The sequence below is a fragment of the Simochromis diagramma genome, unplaced genomic scaffold (assembly GCF_900408965.1).
Source record: "Simochromis diagramma unplaced genomic scaffold, fSimDia1.1 OVJJ01000024.1, whole genome shotgun sequence".
Classification (NCBI taxonomy): Eukaryota; Metazoa; Chordata; class Actinopteri; order Cichliformes; family Cichlidae; genus Simochromis; species Simochromis diagramma.
Genome location: NW_024387332.1, coordinates 2,663,396 through 2,677,696, shown reverse-complemented (window position 1 = coordinate 2,677,696; position 14,301 = coordinate 2,663,396). Strand labels below are relative to the sequence as shown.

Genomic DNA, 14,301 nt, shown 5'->3' with positions numbered 1-14,301 from the left:
ACAACAAAAACGAATAAAGTAAAAAGATGTAAGAAATGCCCTTTGTTATATCAGTACAGTGAGCTTCGTCAGCACAACCTGTCCTGATTTATTGAGACCTTAAAAATTTGACTCAGCTTCCTCCAAAATGTGTATATGTCGTAATAATCTTCCACTAACAAGCACCTTCCATAATATGATAATGATATTATATAATCTATTATGATGTAAAGACTAAAACAATTAAACGAATGAAAACAAAACTGAAACTAGCAGAAACACGTGGGAAACTGAATAGAATTAAACTGAACTGAAACTGAAACCTGTGGTTTGCACATTGTTACATATTTACAACAGAATCTTATATGCAAGGATGACATAAGAAAAGAAACTCTGACAAATGCCTTTCGTGTAACAACAGTTTTTTGATGAGCTGCTATGCTGTAGTACTACAGTCCAAACTAGTACGACAGTGCCTTGAACAGTCAGGAGAACATACCAGAAGAAATGATGTCTTCTGCGGTCTTTGTTGACTGGATTTCTCAGTCACACACATGGAGTTATTTTACTGCTGGAGATGTGAAAAATGGAACACCAAAAAAGGAACAACAATAGCCTGAAGTGTTCTCTTCCCCTCTCATCTTTCCACCCTGATTAAATGTTGTCACAGAAGGAGAAAAGCACATTTTCAGCGCTCACGGTTAAACTTAATGTGCCTGTTTAGCCAAGAGAAAACAGCATGTTTCTAAATGGCCAAATTAGCAGGAAGCCATTGATCATCGTTCTTTAAAATGTGTTTCTATTTCCTAAACTCAGTTGTGAGTAAGACACAATTCAGCGCATTCCAGTAGGTCATACAGGAGTCTGTGTAAGTAGTTTCTCGCTGGAAAAGTGGCAGAGCTTTGCGTGGGTAAGCTATTCGTTCTGCTGACAGGTTCCACATGTAAAAATCTTCCCCATCCTTAATGATCATGTGAGTTTGTCGTCCTTGTAAAAACACTGCCAGAAACGTCAGGCTTTGGTGTCAGGACCGTAGCGCTGTAGACTGAGGGCTATGATTGAAAGCAGTAAGTTCACACCCTTGCTTTCTGGGCTGTCAAAAGCCATTATGTGCTGAAGAGTATGGAACAGCTGCAGGAGATAATTGAGACTGTACGACTTTATGGCAATCACAATTAGAATGTCTGAAAGTGTTAAAGTATTTAAGCACGGGTTTGGTTTGCTGCGCGCAGGAAAGAAATCCGGCATGTGTCTGAAATGGGTGCTGTGACTAATACTTCAGGACCAATATGTAAACAAACTAAATGCATGTGTACTTAGTTACAAATGTAGCATAGGCACACATGCTTACTATCTGATCTTACTCAGAGCTTGTGTCACACAGGATTAACTGGATTCCAGGGGAACATTGTTTGCACAGACTGATAAGGAACAAGCTCGCTGTGCTTCATCAGACCATCTGATCACTGAAAGAGGATGTAAAAATGACATCGGGTCAGACTTTGGCTTTCATCAAAACCTTATAACAACAATGTTAGTTTGAACTAAGGGGGTTTAAATGCAACTGTACGTGAATGTGCGCTGATTTCACTGCAGATCAAAGAAACACAGTTTGCGAAATAACAGGGATGTGGCCTTTTCTGTTTGGGTGTCGGATTGAGTCAAAAGACCCCCTGAAAGGTCCATTACATGCTCATGGCGTGCACACAGGTAAAGGGTCTTGCCTTTAGTTGGTGGGGCTTCCTGTCTCTGAGTGTGTGTATTTAGGCAGTTCTGAGTAGATAATGGCCCTGGGAGGCTGAACTGTGGTGGTGTAATGGAGACAGATAACCAGCTTCACTGTAAACACCTGTCCTTGCAGTGTGATTCATGTTATACACACGTGTGGACGCACACACACACACACACACACACACACATAAAGGTGTTGGAGTCTGCTTGTTGTGTCTTTCCATTATCTCTTAATGTGTGACTTTTGGTTGTTTCAGAACCAAGTGTACATTCACAGGCACTGTGAAGGTTAGTAGCACAGGCGGCTGACTGCCTAGATACAAAACCAAATACCCAGAGTGGGTACTTGACAATAATGTATCGTAAAAGGATCCTCCTTAAGGGCGTAAACACATATGTTTACATGCATTTTTCTCTTTTACCTAATAGGATGTTAGAGCAACCAATCTCCTTTTTTTCAAATATAGTGTGTTCATTGGATTGTCTGTAGGCAGGCCATGGATATATGGGTGTACTGTGGATTTTTGAAAGCATACATGTATTTTGTAATAGAATATTTTTACATCATTATTATTTTTGATCAAACCTTAGGTGTATTTCAATACTATTATTACTCACTTATCATTTTAAACACTTTATGTTGTGTTTATTCTAAAGTAATGTATCATTTTCTATAAAATCCCGTCTTTAATGGACCACGTATCTCTAAAAAACTACATTTAATCATCTTAGAAACACCGGCCTACAACTTTAAAATGCATCACAGCTGAAGTCAAAGCCTTGAGCACTGGGCGATGTGGCTGTCTGCCAAAATATTAATGGAAAATAAAGTGTTATATCAGCAAAACAGTGGATTAAACTTTGTACATTCATTCAAAGTAGTGATTTCTCACATATGCTAATCTGAGCCTGCAATGGTTCATTAAACCAGACGTGGCAGGTGTTCCCGTCTCCATCGTCAAAGCTTTAACGTACGAAACAAGTAATTCAAGTTTCTTACGTTGGCCGAGGTGGTTACTAAGCGAAAGCTCATTTGCTGCGATGATAAATGAGCGATCATCTACTTGCTGATGCTAGCTGTGTTTCCACACAGAGTGCAGATGGTAGCTGAAGTCAGAGCAGTGAAAGCAGACCCAGTGGCAGCCTGCCTAACACGCTAGTTTCCCATCAGTCTGCTGTCAAAGACGAGTCTTTTGCGCATGTGCAAAACGCCAAAAAAAAACAAAACCTGCTGGCCTCTCGGCTTGACAAGATTACAGTAAATGAGCGCTGCTTGCCTTGCTTGCTGTGACAGGATGCCAGTGATTGTAATGAAATTGTTTTCCTTGCAAGGTTTTTTTTGGTTCTGTTGTTTTGACGATATAAAAAAAACCCTAATTTTCCATAAATTGTTTCTTACATTGTTTTAAAATAATTTCTCGATGTAGAACTTTTCTATTCTGACATCATGCAGACATTTAGATGCCTTTCATTTCTGTGTCTGGTATTCATTTGGTTAAGCAATGGGCACATGTGGTTTGGTTGCATGCACTACTGTGCAACTGAGACACTCATGCCTGGTTCTATGCACATGACTTTCCGTGTGTGTGTGTGTGTGTGTGTGTGTGTGTGTGTGTGTGTGTGTGTGTGTGTGTGTGTGTGTGGACGCCAGGCTGTCTCCAATGGAGGAGGCCCAGTGTGTCAGTGCGGAGGTGGAAGGGGAGAGCTGGGCTAGTCTCTATAAATCAGGCCAGATTACAGAGGCAGAGAGGCCTGCAACTCCCCTCCACTACCCAGCCTTCTCTGCTTTATGTCAGCCGACACACACACCACTACTGTATGGTTTAATAGACGCTGTTCTAGCACCAGATACCTTGGTAGACAGACGTCGTCTTAGGCCTCGCACTATGCTTTTCTATTGTAGATGACTGTGTTGTTAACACTCTCTGTAGGGTTGTGCTTGATATGGTGTTCCCATGCAGCACAGCTATATTTAAGTTTGAGATAAGAGGCAGTGGTAATTGTTAAGCGTCACAAAATAGTAAGCACCTTTTTTAAGATGTTTATACTGTAGAGATTTTAATAGTCAGAGAAGGAGAAACTTGGCAGAGAAAGTGCACTGACAGTAGCCCACAGAGCCGGCTGAATGCAGCCACAGGACATGTTATGTTTTGATTAGGAGTGAAGCCACATTCGCAGACATTCACGACTCGGCGTGATTGGCTATGATGTATTTGTATGTCTTTATTCCTGCTGTGATTAAAGGAAACGTTGCTGACACTGACTTTGGAAAACATGCCGATCACTGAGGCAAGTTAAAGGACTGAATCGTGGAAACAAAAGAAACACATACTTGCACATTACTGCATGTAGTGAGCAACAAGTAACTGTGATATATTCTTCATGTAAGCCAGAAGTAACCAGTTTTTCTTAGACGCACGTTTATTGCCTGGTATAAGTCACAATCATACAGAAGAGCTAAAATCTAACATTGTTGCTACAACTTGATTGCAGCATAGAGTTTGGATGTGGCGAGTGAGGATCACTACGCAGAAAAATAATTACTTTTGCTGTTAGTGAGCATTATGACAACCTGCCTACTGGTATAAAAAAGAAACTAGAATTGGTGTTAGATGACAGACTTGAAGTCTTATCTGGTTCTTGTTGTTTTAGGACTGGTTTTTCTCTTTTTCTTCATTGCTGTTTGGTTAGCTTCGAGGGAGATAACCAGTTTTCTCAGTCTTTCAAAAACAAATCCACGTCCACAGTGTTATCCATGTCATCCAGTGTTATCTCGCAGACCACTGCACATTAAAAATAAAGCTGATAGGGTACGTTGCGTCTTACTTTTTTTTTCTATTATGTTTTGTTTTTATTCTTGTGTGTTCTTGTTCGGTTGCTATCCCAAGACTTTATACAGGACCTTTAAGGGTTTTATAGATTATTATTGCCAAACCTCGGCTCCTCCTAAGAAACTGAAGCTGTATGGGCTCACTACTTTTTTTCCCCAGTCCCAGAGCCTCCATCAAAGCCCTGATGGAGCTTTTTACAAGCAGCTCATGCTACCTCCTGACACAAGGAGTATGTAGTTTATTCATCATGGACATCTTTATTCTGCTATAATAATTTGTCTTGCAGCCACTTAGCGGTCACGGCTGTATTTGAAGTTTTTCTAAATCAAGTCTGTCTCGGGATCTTGGCTTTTGATCTTCGGGCAGGGCTTTTAATGTGTCCATTCTTCATCTCTGACACCAAGAGTGATTATTTGTTATGTTTTCAGTAGCCCTATCGTTCGGGCAGCTCGGTTCGCCCGTCTATATAATCCCCTCCAAAACCTTCTGATGTAAAATAATGGTTTTCGTGTTTTTCTTTCCTATTTTTGGGCAAGGAAAGCTTGCAATATGATGTTATGGCCGTCCAGCACTTTCTCTCTGTTCTCTCTCACCATAGTTTGGAATTTAATTGTGTTTTGACAACTCTTTTCCATAGCTGGCCCAATTATAGCCTACAGTTGGGCTGGTAATGATAGTTGTTAATGGGGTGAAAAATGGACGTGCATCTCTGACAGAAACCATAAGCAGATCCTTTGAAAGGAGCCAAGGAAAGCACGAGCAGGAATGACCCAGCAGTGCTCCCGTCCTCGTAAGGCCTTTATATAGCATGCGAGGCTCCTAGCATCTCCTACAAGGCTTTTACTGGCCTCTTATGTGTGTAAGGCAGCTATATTGTCAGTATTAAAACATCAGAGCAGTCGGTAGCAATGTCAGGGCTACTGTACGAGGCCATGGGAATGGCTGTGCGTGACCCATCGCACACACACACACAGACACACTTTTCGAAATGTCGTCAAATTTCTCACGCTTTTTTCTCTTCCTTTCCGCTTGCCACTCCTCCTCCTCCTCCTCCACAGCCTCCTTTTTTTCCCTCATTTCTCTTTTCGCAGGGAAAGTATTGATCGGCCTCTTCCCAAAGTTATTTTTAATCAAAGATAAACAAGGAATCCACATTTCCTTGGGAGACATGGGGTTGCTTGAAGTGTCCTGCTCTTTCTTACAGTTTTCTTTATGCTCGAGGGAGGTGCCGAACGGGAGAGATGGAGCAAGAAAGTCGAGCGCGCTCGTCACATGAGCGGGGGCGGGTCCGACGGGTGTTTAGAGAATAGCACAAGTGCCACCAAAGAGTGGGAGACGTGGGAAGTCCGGCTTTAGTCTCAGTTAGTTGTAGCACATCCTATTATTATCCCCTGGACTGTGTGACAAAGCTGACCAGAAGAGACCCCAAACACACACACACACACTTAGCTAGACTTCTCCCCTCTCACACAAACACAGGCCAGGCCATTCCCAAGTCTTATTTCTTCTGGACTTATGGGAACACTTAAATTTAGCCCTGGCAGGGAGTGCAGGCATAATAATCAAAGCCCTTGTCACCAGGCTCTCAGTGCTAGGTGGTCTCGCTGCTCCTGAGGGAAGTTCTCACCCAGTGGAAAGCATACTTCCTCCTCGGCACACTGGCACACTTGGGTCCTCTAATTATTGGGGGGGGGGGGGGTTATGCTAATGCTCATACTGTTACAAGCTAACATGATTGACACCTGTGGAACACACCCTAAAAGTATAATTATAGTAGTAATAACAAATTTAATCATGTTGTTGCTTTTTCCTACCATCAGTATGATGGGCCCGCGCTCCTTCGTGGTCGTGGCTGACTTTGAGTTCAGATATTACTATTTTATTTAGCTCAGTAATGGTTTCTAAACAAATGCAATGGCCCTTGTTTACTAATGTGTGCATGTAAGTCTTCTTACCCTGCGTAAAAACAAGAAAATCTGAATGCCACACCACCACTTTTCTATATAAGGAAATACTTTTACCTCCCGGTGGGAGTGGAAATGAATTTGCAAGAAACTAATAAAAGTCAGACTAAAGAAACCGAGACAACTGTGTCCAAAGAAGAAGCCAGAAAAGCCACAGCTTGTTTTTTAAAGAAGACAAAAAGTAGCAAGAATCAAGGTGAAATAGCAGAGATTCTGAATATTGTTTCCCTTGAGACAATCAGTGTGGTGCAATTTAAAAAAAAATGTTGAAAAAGGACCGACTATGACAAGCAGCGTGTGATCTGTCAGTCTGAGACGAGAAACTCACTGCAGTGAGGAGAAAAGTCCAGATACTCCAACATCTGTGAATTAGACATTAGAGGGTACGTGATGGCATCCAGTAATAATGTGTCACTTTGAATCAAATCTAATTTAACATGAGGTGAGATAACAAATACTAGGAAATGTGTAAAGATTCCTCTGAGTTTTTGTGTCAGATTGAAGTTATAAATTTACAAAAATAAAGATAATTTTTTTAGCAAATACCCTCAGAATCTGTTATTATTTATCTCTTTACTCTGGGAAGGAGAATTATTTAGGAACATTGAATATGGCTGCTGTAGACTGGTTATCACTTCCTTAAATTATCTGGTCATTCTAAAACAATCACATTTTAGATTCAGAGTGTTTCTGACTCGCTTCAAATTTCTTTCTGGTTTCTGGATACTTTCATACACTGTAACCACTGGCCATATTATTTAAGCAACGTCTCTGTTGTAACATGATTTTGTTACTTTGTTTTTGGTAATCTGTGCTTCTGTCCATCATCCTAACTTAGCCACAGGGAGCTGGAGCCTAGCCCAGCTGACATTAGGCAAGAGGTATCGCAGACAAGTTGCCAGTCCATTACAGAGGGGTCAAATTTATTAATGGGTAAATTCAATGAGTAACAGCTGACTTCAAGTCACAACTACCAACAAAAAACTCCAACAACTCGTAAAGTTGCCACGAGCGATGACAACGACTTGTAAAATCAGTCGACTACTATTAAAGGCTGGGGATACTTTACCCTCGCGTTTGGGTGTGTCTCTGTGTGTACTCGCAATCTAGTGTTAATGTTATTCATCGTGTAACAACCCCCAGGAGGTCAAAGGTGATGAGGTGCTAAGAAGTTCTTTGACACTTGACACAAACACACACACTGGCTGCTGTGGCTCCCCGCAGAGCAGGACTGTCACCACCTGGAGTGAAGAACTAATTAGCCTGTGATCTGTGACATAACCCGTGCTCGTGTACAGATGAATGCATGTCTGCATTATTTTGCCTCCTAACTGTTCTCTTTTCTCTTTTCCATGTGGTCCTGCTGATGACGTGGGATGGATTCTAACAGGTCAGTGTTCTTTCATTTTATGAGATTACCAAATGAAACTGACGGCGAGGTCTCTGTGAAATCCCTTTGAAACGGAGAGGTCGTGAGGCTGCCCTTTAATTGTGCTTTTAATGGTGACCCCTTGGTGCCCCAGTGTAAATAAAAGTGTCAGACAATAAAGCCATCACCCCAATGCCACTATTATCAAATAATGCTTAAAGCCTTTATGTTTATGTTTTAGACGACCTCTTGCTGCGTTATTACCTGACACTTCACGTTTCAGAAAGAAATTTCCTGTATTAACTTCTCAGAGTTGCACAGACCAGGGTCCACATTTCTTTATCTCTGCATTGCTGAGGCAGTGAGCAAGAAGACAATAAGTATTATGTTGTTTCTTAGCCTCATTTTGTACATATATGCTCAGTTTCGTAATATTTTACTATGAAATCAATAAAATGCTGTTCAGTTATTCACCTTAACGTAAGCAGAGTTTCAATCACTGGAGCGCTGGGAACGCCCGCCTTCCCCGTGTCCTCAATGTTGGCTACACCCCTGCTGTTAGTAATATTTACTGAAGTGTATAAAAAAAATAGACAGTTTCTACTGGCAGCTTTGGTCAAACTGAGTGTGCAAATCACAGATGTAAGTCGGCAGGTACAGTATTTAAATCCCTGTGCTGGTGATGTCATTCGCGCACATTCCCACAACATGAGCAGTGTTGCGTGTTCTTCTAGGCGCATATAGCTTTATTGCTCCATTCGTCACTGCCAGTATTTCGGGGGGGTTTTCACACTCCCAAGGTGAATAGGAATGAGTGATGGCCAATAGGCTCAGCTTTCTTCAATCTTCCTCTTCTCCCTCTATTCCGTGAGAAACTCAGGGAGGATGAGGGAAGTGGGGCTCCTCATCAATCCATCCACAGAGAGAGAGAGTGACGGGGTTCTGAGGAAGAGAAGGTGTGGGAGGCTCGGTTTAGCCAAGGGGAGTCCCAGCAGCGATCCACGCATACGCGCACACGCGCACACACGTACACGTACGCAGAGGAAGAATAACACCCATATATCTGGCGCGTCAACAACCGGCCTCTGTTTGCACAGCGCTGACACCGGCACAGCCAAACTGCTACTGGAGTTTCTCATCACACGTTCGGTGCTGTTTGTGTGTGTAGGTGCACAACCGGGCGCTTTGATTCTGTGTGTGTTGGCACGCATTTCCATCTGTATTTGTTTTTCACGAGCACAAGTGTTGGCTGCCCCCAGGTGTGTGTGCGTGAGAGCGTGCGCGCGTGCCAGATGGCAAAGTGGATCTGTCCACATCGGTCCACACTGGAATATTGTCATAGCCACAGTAGGGAGTTCTTTTGTGCATATGGTTGTTTGGAGTTATTTATTTTATTTAATGCTGTTTGAAATATTTATTTTGTCTCTTTCTGCCAAATATACGCAACTAATACATATTTGCAAACCTTGACACCAACACCGTCTTCACTACCACTTTAACTGGGAATCGCACTAACTCGTGCTGTGTTGCCCACAGTACCAGACTGTGCAGTCCTAGATAAACTGCAGTCCAGTTTAAAAATGTGTCCGTCAATCAGTCTCTGGTTTTTTATCCACTTCTGTCTAAGCAGAGTGTTTTTTCACCACGTTTGCTAACTTTTGTTTAGTTTACTGGATTGACTTAAAGTGCAACCATCAGGAGTCTTAAATTCACGACTCTGGTGAGTGAAATCCTTCTAGTGAAAATATCTGAATCTGTCACTGATGCTTTTGTCCCGCCCCCTTTGACAGCTTTGCTTCAATGCAAACATTGTGCCACAAGCTGTGTCCGTCTTCTCATTTAGTTTTGTTTTTGCCGAGACCGTCTCCTTTTTTCGGTATGATGAACGATCAGCAGCTAATCTTCTGTCGGTCTCTCTTTCTCTAACTGGACTGCTGCCCACCTCTCCTCTGTGCGGATTTAGCAAACTACAGATCTCCCGATTGGAGGCGAGATTGCCTTTTTGACAGATGAGGTGGAAACGTCTGCTTTTTTTTCTGAGAAGTATTAAGTCTGGTATGTTTTGTGCACTTTGCATGCAAAGAATTTGGCTCTAGTTTGTGGATAACATCCAGAGCTACTGAGCCTTTTCTTCTTCGAAATTCTGTGAAGTGCAATGAATACTTCAGTTGAAGATCTTGCAAAGTCATCCCCTTCGAGGCTGCGAGAAGGAACTCTGTAACTTATTGCCCTTAAAAAAAGAAATCACTTAGCTCTCTGTTTGATCTCCTTTGTGAAATATGCCGCCAGACAGCGTTTCACATAATCCCGCGCCGTTCGTAGCCGACGACGGGCCTTATGACTGCAGTAAATTACAAAATGGCCGACCTAAGCAGAGGAGCTAGAAAAGAAGAAGAAGAGGGAGGGAAAGGATGGCAAAAACACACTTTGGTAAACTAGCGTCTCCCCCACCTCTGCTCCAGCTCCCTGGGATCAAACAAGAGGGAGGATTTGGACGAGTAAATCATTTCCTTCAAGTGGTGAACTCTCAGGGCCAGCAGAATGAGTCAGACGTGTGTGTTCATATCAAGTGGAGGCATCGCAGTAACACTTTGCCAGAAAGCCTTTCTGCTTTTCTCTCACACTCTTCCTCAAATGATGGAAAATGTTGGACTTTGAAGTTCCGATAAGGAAAATTCATCACATTCTCTCTGGCTGCCTTTGCTGGTGAAACCATTACGTCTACCGATGTTTATTGGGCAGTGCCCCGAGTCACCGAGTAGAAAAACATCCTTTCATCTTACCAAAGAAAAATTATTAGCCAAGCGTTTCAAAACCCTTTGGCACAATGCTCCGCATTCATTTATTATTAACCTTCGAGGCTAAAAAGGAAGGGTTACGCTAATTTAGTTTATATTTTTAAGGGAATTTTTCTGCACGTGAGCAAAAATGTGAGGTCATAATTAATTAAGGTAACAGAGAGGTTTAGAAAACAGCTGCATCCTCACCTGTAGCAGGAACATTGTATCCAAGTCTGATTGTTGATTCGTGGCCTCACTCTGACATTTGGCAGAGATTCCCCTCCCTGTCTGCGAATCACTGCGGCTAATATTACAGTCACTCTGAAGATTGAACTTGTGACATTTATAGCCGTGCTGTGATATTATTGTACCAGTGTGTTCAGAGCAACCCCTCCTTTGGAAACAGCCCCTGTTTTTGCTTTTACAGCTTCACCTAGCACTTCTGCCCATCTTATAAAACTCCCTGCGTTTGCGTGTGAGCGTGTCAGATGTGGGAATGTTTTATCTTTCCTCAGTTATCCTTTTTCACTTAATGACTATTCCTCTGGACGCCACAGCCAGACGTTGTGTTAAAAGTTTCCTCCTCTGAGGTGTAATGCAATCTCGCCACGGTCAAAGAGCCTGACAGGGCTGGAGACACTGGTGTGTGTGCGTGTGTCAGTAAGACTGGGGCCTGTCACTATGTGCTCGACAAAGCAGTAGCAGTGTGTCCACGGCGCAGTACTTTGACTCCATGCGTTTGTGTTGCTTTGTTTAATCTTGCTTACCTGCAAGTGTGTGTGTGTGTGTGCGCGCGCGTGTGTGTGTTTCTGGTTTGAGGTTATTGTGAGCGCCGGGTGAAAAGAAGCAGAGCCTGGATCTGCTTTCTATCACACCGATCTGCTGAGGGCCAGAAAAGACCCGACTTCTCACACACAAACAGGCGCACACACCTATTCATGCACGGTTGATTAAACCAGCCAATAGTCAAACAGAACAAGAAGGCACGACTAAAAATCGCTGGGCTGCACATGCAGGGCACAAACACTCCAACAGCACCTGGTTTAAAAATAGATTTCACGCGGTGTTGTTTTGTAATCTGCAATAATCCCAAAACAATCCATACTAACAAATATCTGCAAGTCTCACACAGTGTTGTACATCAAATCCATACAATTAGTCTATTCATCGGTTTTAGTCGTGAATTTTGAATTATGTTTTCATTTTATAAACTTTTAGTATAATATCTAAAATCTAAATCTTTAATTAATTAACTTAAATTATGTTAATGACTTGAACTTGTCTGAAAGATGTGGCAAAATGACAGGAAGTAAATGTTACTTTCCCACGCTGTGTTTCCATAAAAGTTAAGCACATCTTCAGAAATGACATTAAAACTTGTGTGACAGGCATCACAGGGTGCTTTCTTTACTTGCTCGTTTGCAGCTTGAGGGCATTGATTACATCATATGTAATGGATCAGAAATCATAAACATGCTTGTTTTCATATCTCAAAGTGAGGGTGGTTTTCAGATAAATAGCAGAAGGAATGTGCTGAATTTTGGCATTACGTGCTCATAATCTTGTCATAAAATTGATGAAACTGAAAGCGTATGACTTCTGTCATTCACTTAACGGGCTCTACACATCACTGCCATGCCATACAGACACAAAGCCTGTAATAAACATGTCATGGGAGGCTACTCAGCTAACCACCAACAGTATGTGAAGGAGCGAGTTAGAAAACTTCTAAATCTTAAAACTAGGATCATGTAATAAACACGTCCCTGTGACTGTGGTTACCATACAACACGTAATCAAGTCTAAATAATAGAGCAGTCCTTGCAGGGCACATTTAGAACTCATATAATGTACAATAGAAAAATTCATGTCTGACTTTAAAATACAGCCTAGTGATGTCACAGCTGGTAAAATTCTTGCATTAATTATGATTTGAAAGTTTTGACTGTAAAAATGTTGTTTTCTCTTCTCTCTTTAATTCAACTGCATCTCAAAAAGTTTTATTTCTTAAAATTAATATTTCAGCCCTTGTGTTTTTAACAGGGTAGATCAACAATAATAAAATATGATTTGTGTTTGTTTGTCTGTGTGTTTCTGCACTTGTTGCATAGAGGGGTCATGCTTCTCCCTGCTTCATTGTTGCAGCAAAGATTTGTAGAGATGCTGCGAATCCCCCAGCTGACCACTCCTAACTGGTCTAACTGGACTTGTTAACCTTACAGTATAATATGCCTTGTGGTTACTGTTGCGGTGATTTGATGTGAATAAACCTGAAAGGTTTGTCAGCCGGAAGACGCAGATTTTTGTCACATTTGTGTCTATTTTCTTTGTTTTTTGTTTATTTGTAACCAAACACTTCTATGGCTCGCTAAAGCTGACTTTGCTCTTTGGTCTGTGCTGGCTCTCACGTTCACATGCACTTCACGCTCTTGCTTCTTGACTCTCTGCGAGCTGTAAGCCTCCAAACTAACCAAAACAATGCAAACAACAAGTACCAAACAAGTGTGTTGATCTTGAAGTATTTCAGTTTTTCAACGTAAAATTCCTGGAAAACTGTTGTGCTATCATCTAGTGAGTATTAAGGACTTTCTTAACAAACAGCAACAGATGAAGATGTGCTGAGCAGCTATGGAAATAGAGCCATCACACGAGTCGTAGGCAGGGCGCTGAGAGCTCAGTGCTATCTTCTCTCATCAGAATTGGCTATGAAAGGGTCAGCATGTGTGCTCTCCTGCCAATATTTCACTATATGTGTTCACGCTGTTTTGCAGATACAGGGGTAAAATTGTCAGACCCTTTCACCCTCATGTGTTATAAGTCCCATTAATAGCACACTGATCCGCATAAGCTGCGTTGACCCCATAATGTTCTCCCTAGTGGGTGCTCGCAGTGGTGGCATTGAGGTCACTCGTGTATCGTTTACATGTTTGTTGTAATTTAACGCTCCTTTAAGCTTGTTTTCACCGTGTTGTTGTGTTTCGGACACGAGGTATATATCCTCACATCTGTTTGGAGTGACAACCCTCCTAATTTGACTCCCGCCCTCATTCTCACCCCTGTTTACCCCCAGCATGCCCTGCTACCCAGCTGACCTTATCAGCACGTTGGGGCAGGAGTGCAGGGTCCCACAGGAGGACGGGGCTCCGCTCATCCACCCGGCTTAGGAGGGCAGGGATTGGGTTTAGGCGACAGGTGCCAGAGGGACCAGCCAGTCCCTTTGCAACAACACACACATACACTCACACACATGGAAATATATACACACTGAATCTGGCCGTGCCTTAATCCCCAGCCAGCTGTTGCAGTTGCTAGCCCAATCAGTCTAAAGTGTCGAGCACTGGGGAAGCTTGTGTGCGTTTGTTTGTCAGGGTGGAGGGAAATGTGTGCGGGGAGGGTCAGGTAGCTGTCATACATGCCAGTCATCCTAGCAGTCCAGTGCATTTGGAATTGGACCCCTCTCCACCCGATGACGGCCCGGGCGCCCAGTCTGATAGATTCATAACACATGTTCCTGGCACCGTCTCACACACTCACAAATAATACACCCTCATTCATTATCCTCCCTCTGGCTTAGATATGCCCAATCCTATCACAGACCACGCCAAAGGCCAGTAGAGGTGAGACAGGGCAGACACCCCTCTCTCCTC

The 14,301-nt window shown here is 42.6% G+C and overlaps 1 protein-coding gene across 3 annotated transcripts in view; it reads left to right on the top strand.

Annotated features, from left to right (window-relative positions):
- bcas3 (BCAS3 microtubule associated cell migration factor) overlaps window positions 1-14,301 on the top strand; it is a 323,554-nt gene that overhangs the window by 242,601 nt on the left and 66,652 nt on the right. The window contains exon 24 of one of the 3 annotated variants that reach the window (XM_040006484.1): window positions 7,896-11,544. The exons of the other annotated variants lie outside the window; for them this stretch is intronic. Coding sequence (XP_039862418.1) covers window positions 7,896-7,918 — 23 coding nt within the window. The 3' untranslated portion in view covers window positions 7,919-11,544. Of the gene's footprint in view, window positions 1-7,895; window positions 11,545-14,301 lie in introns of those variants that run through there. 3 annotated transcript variants of the gene reach the window in all.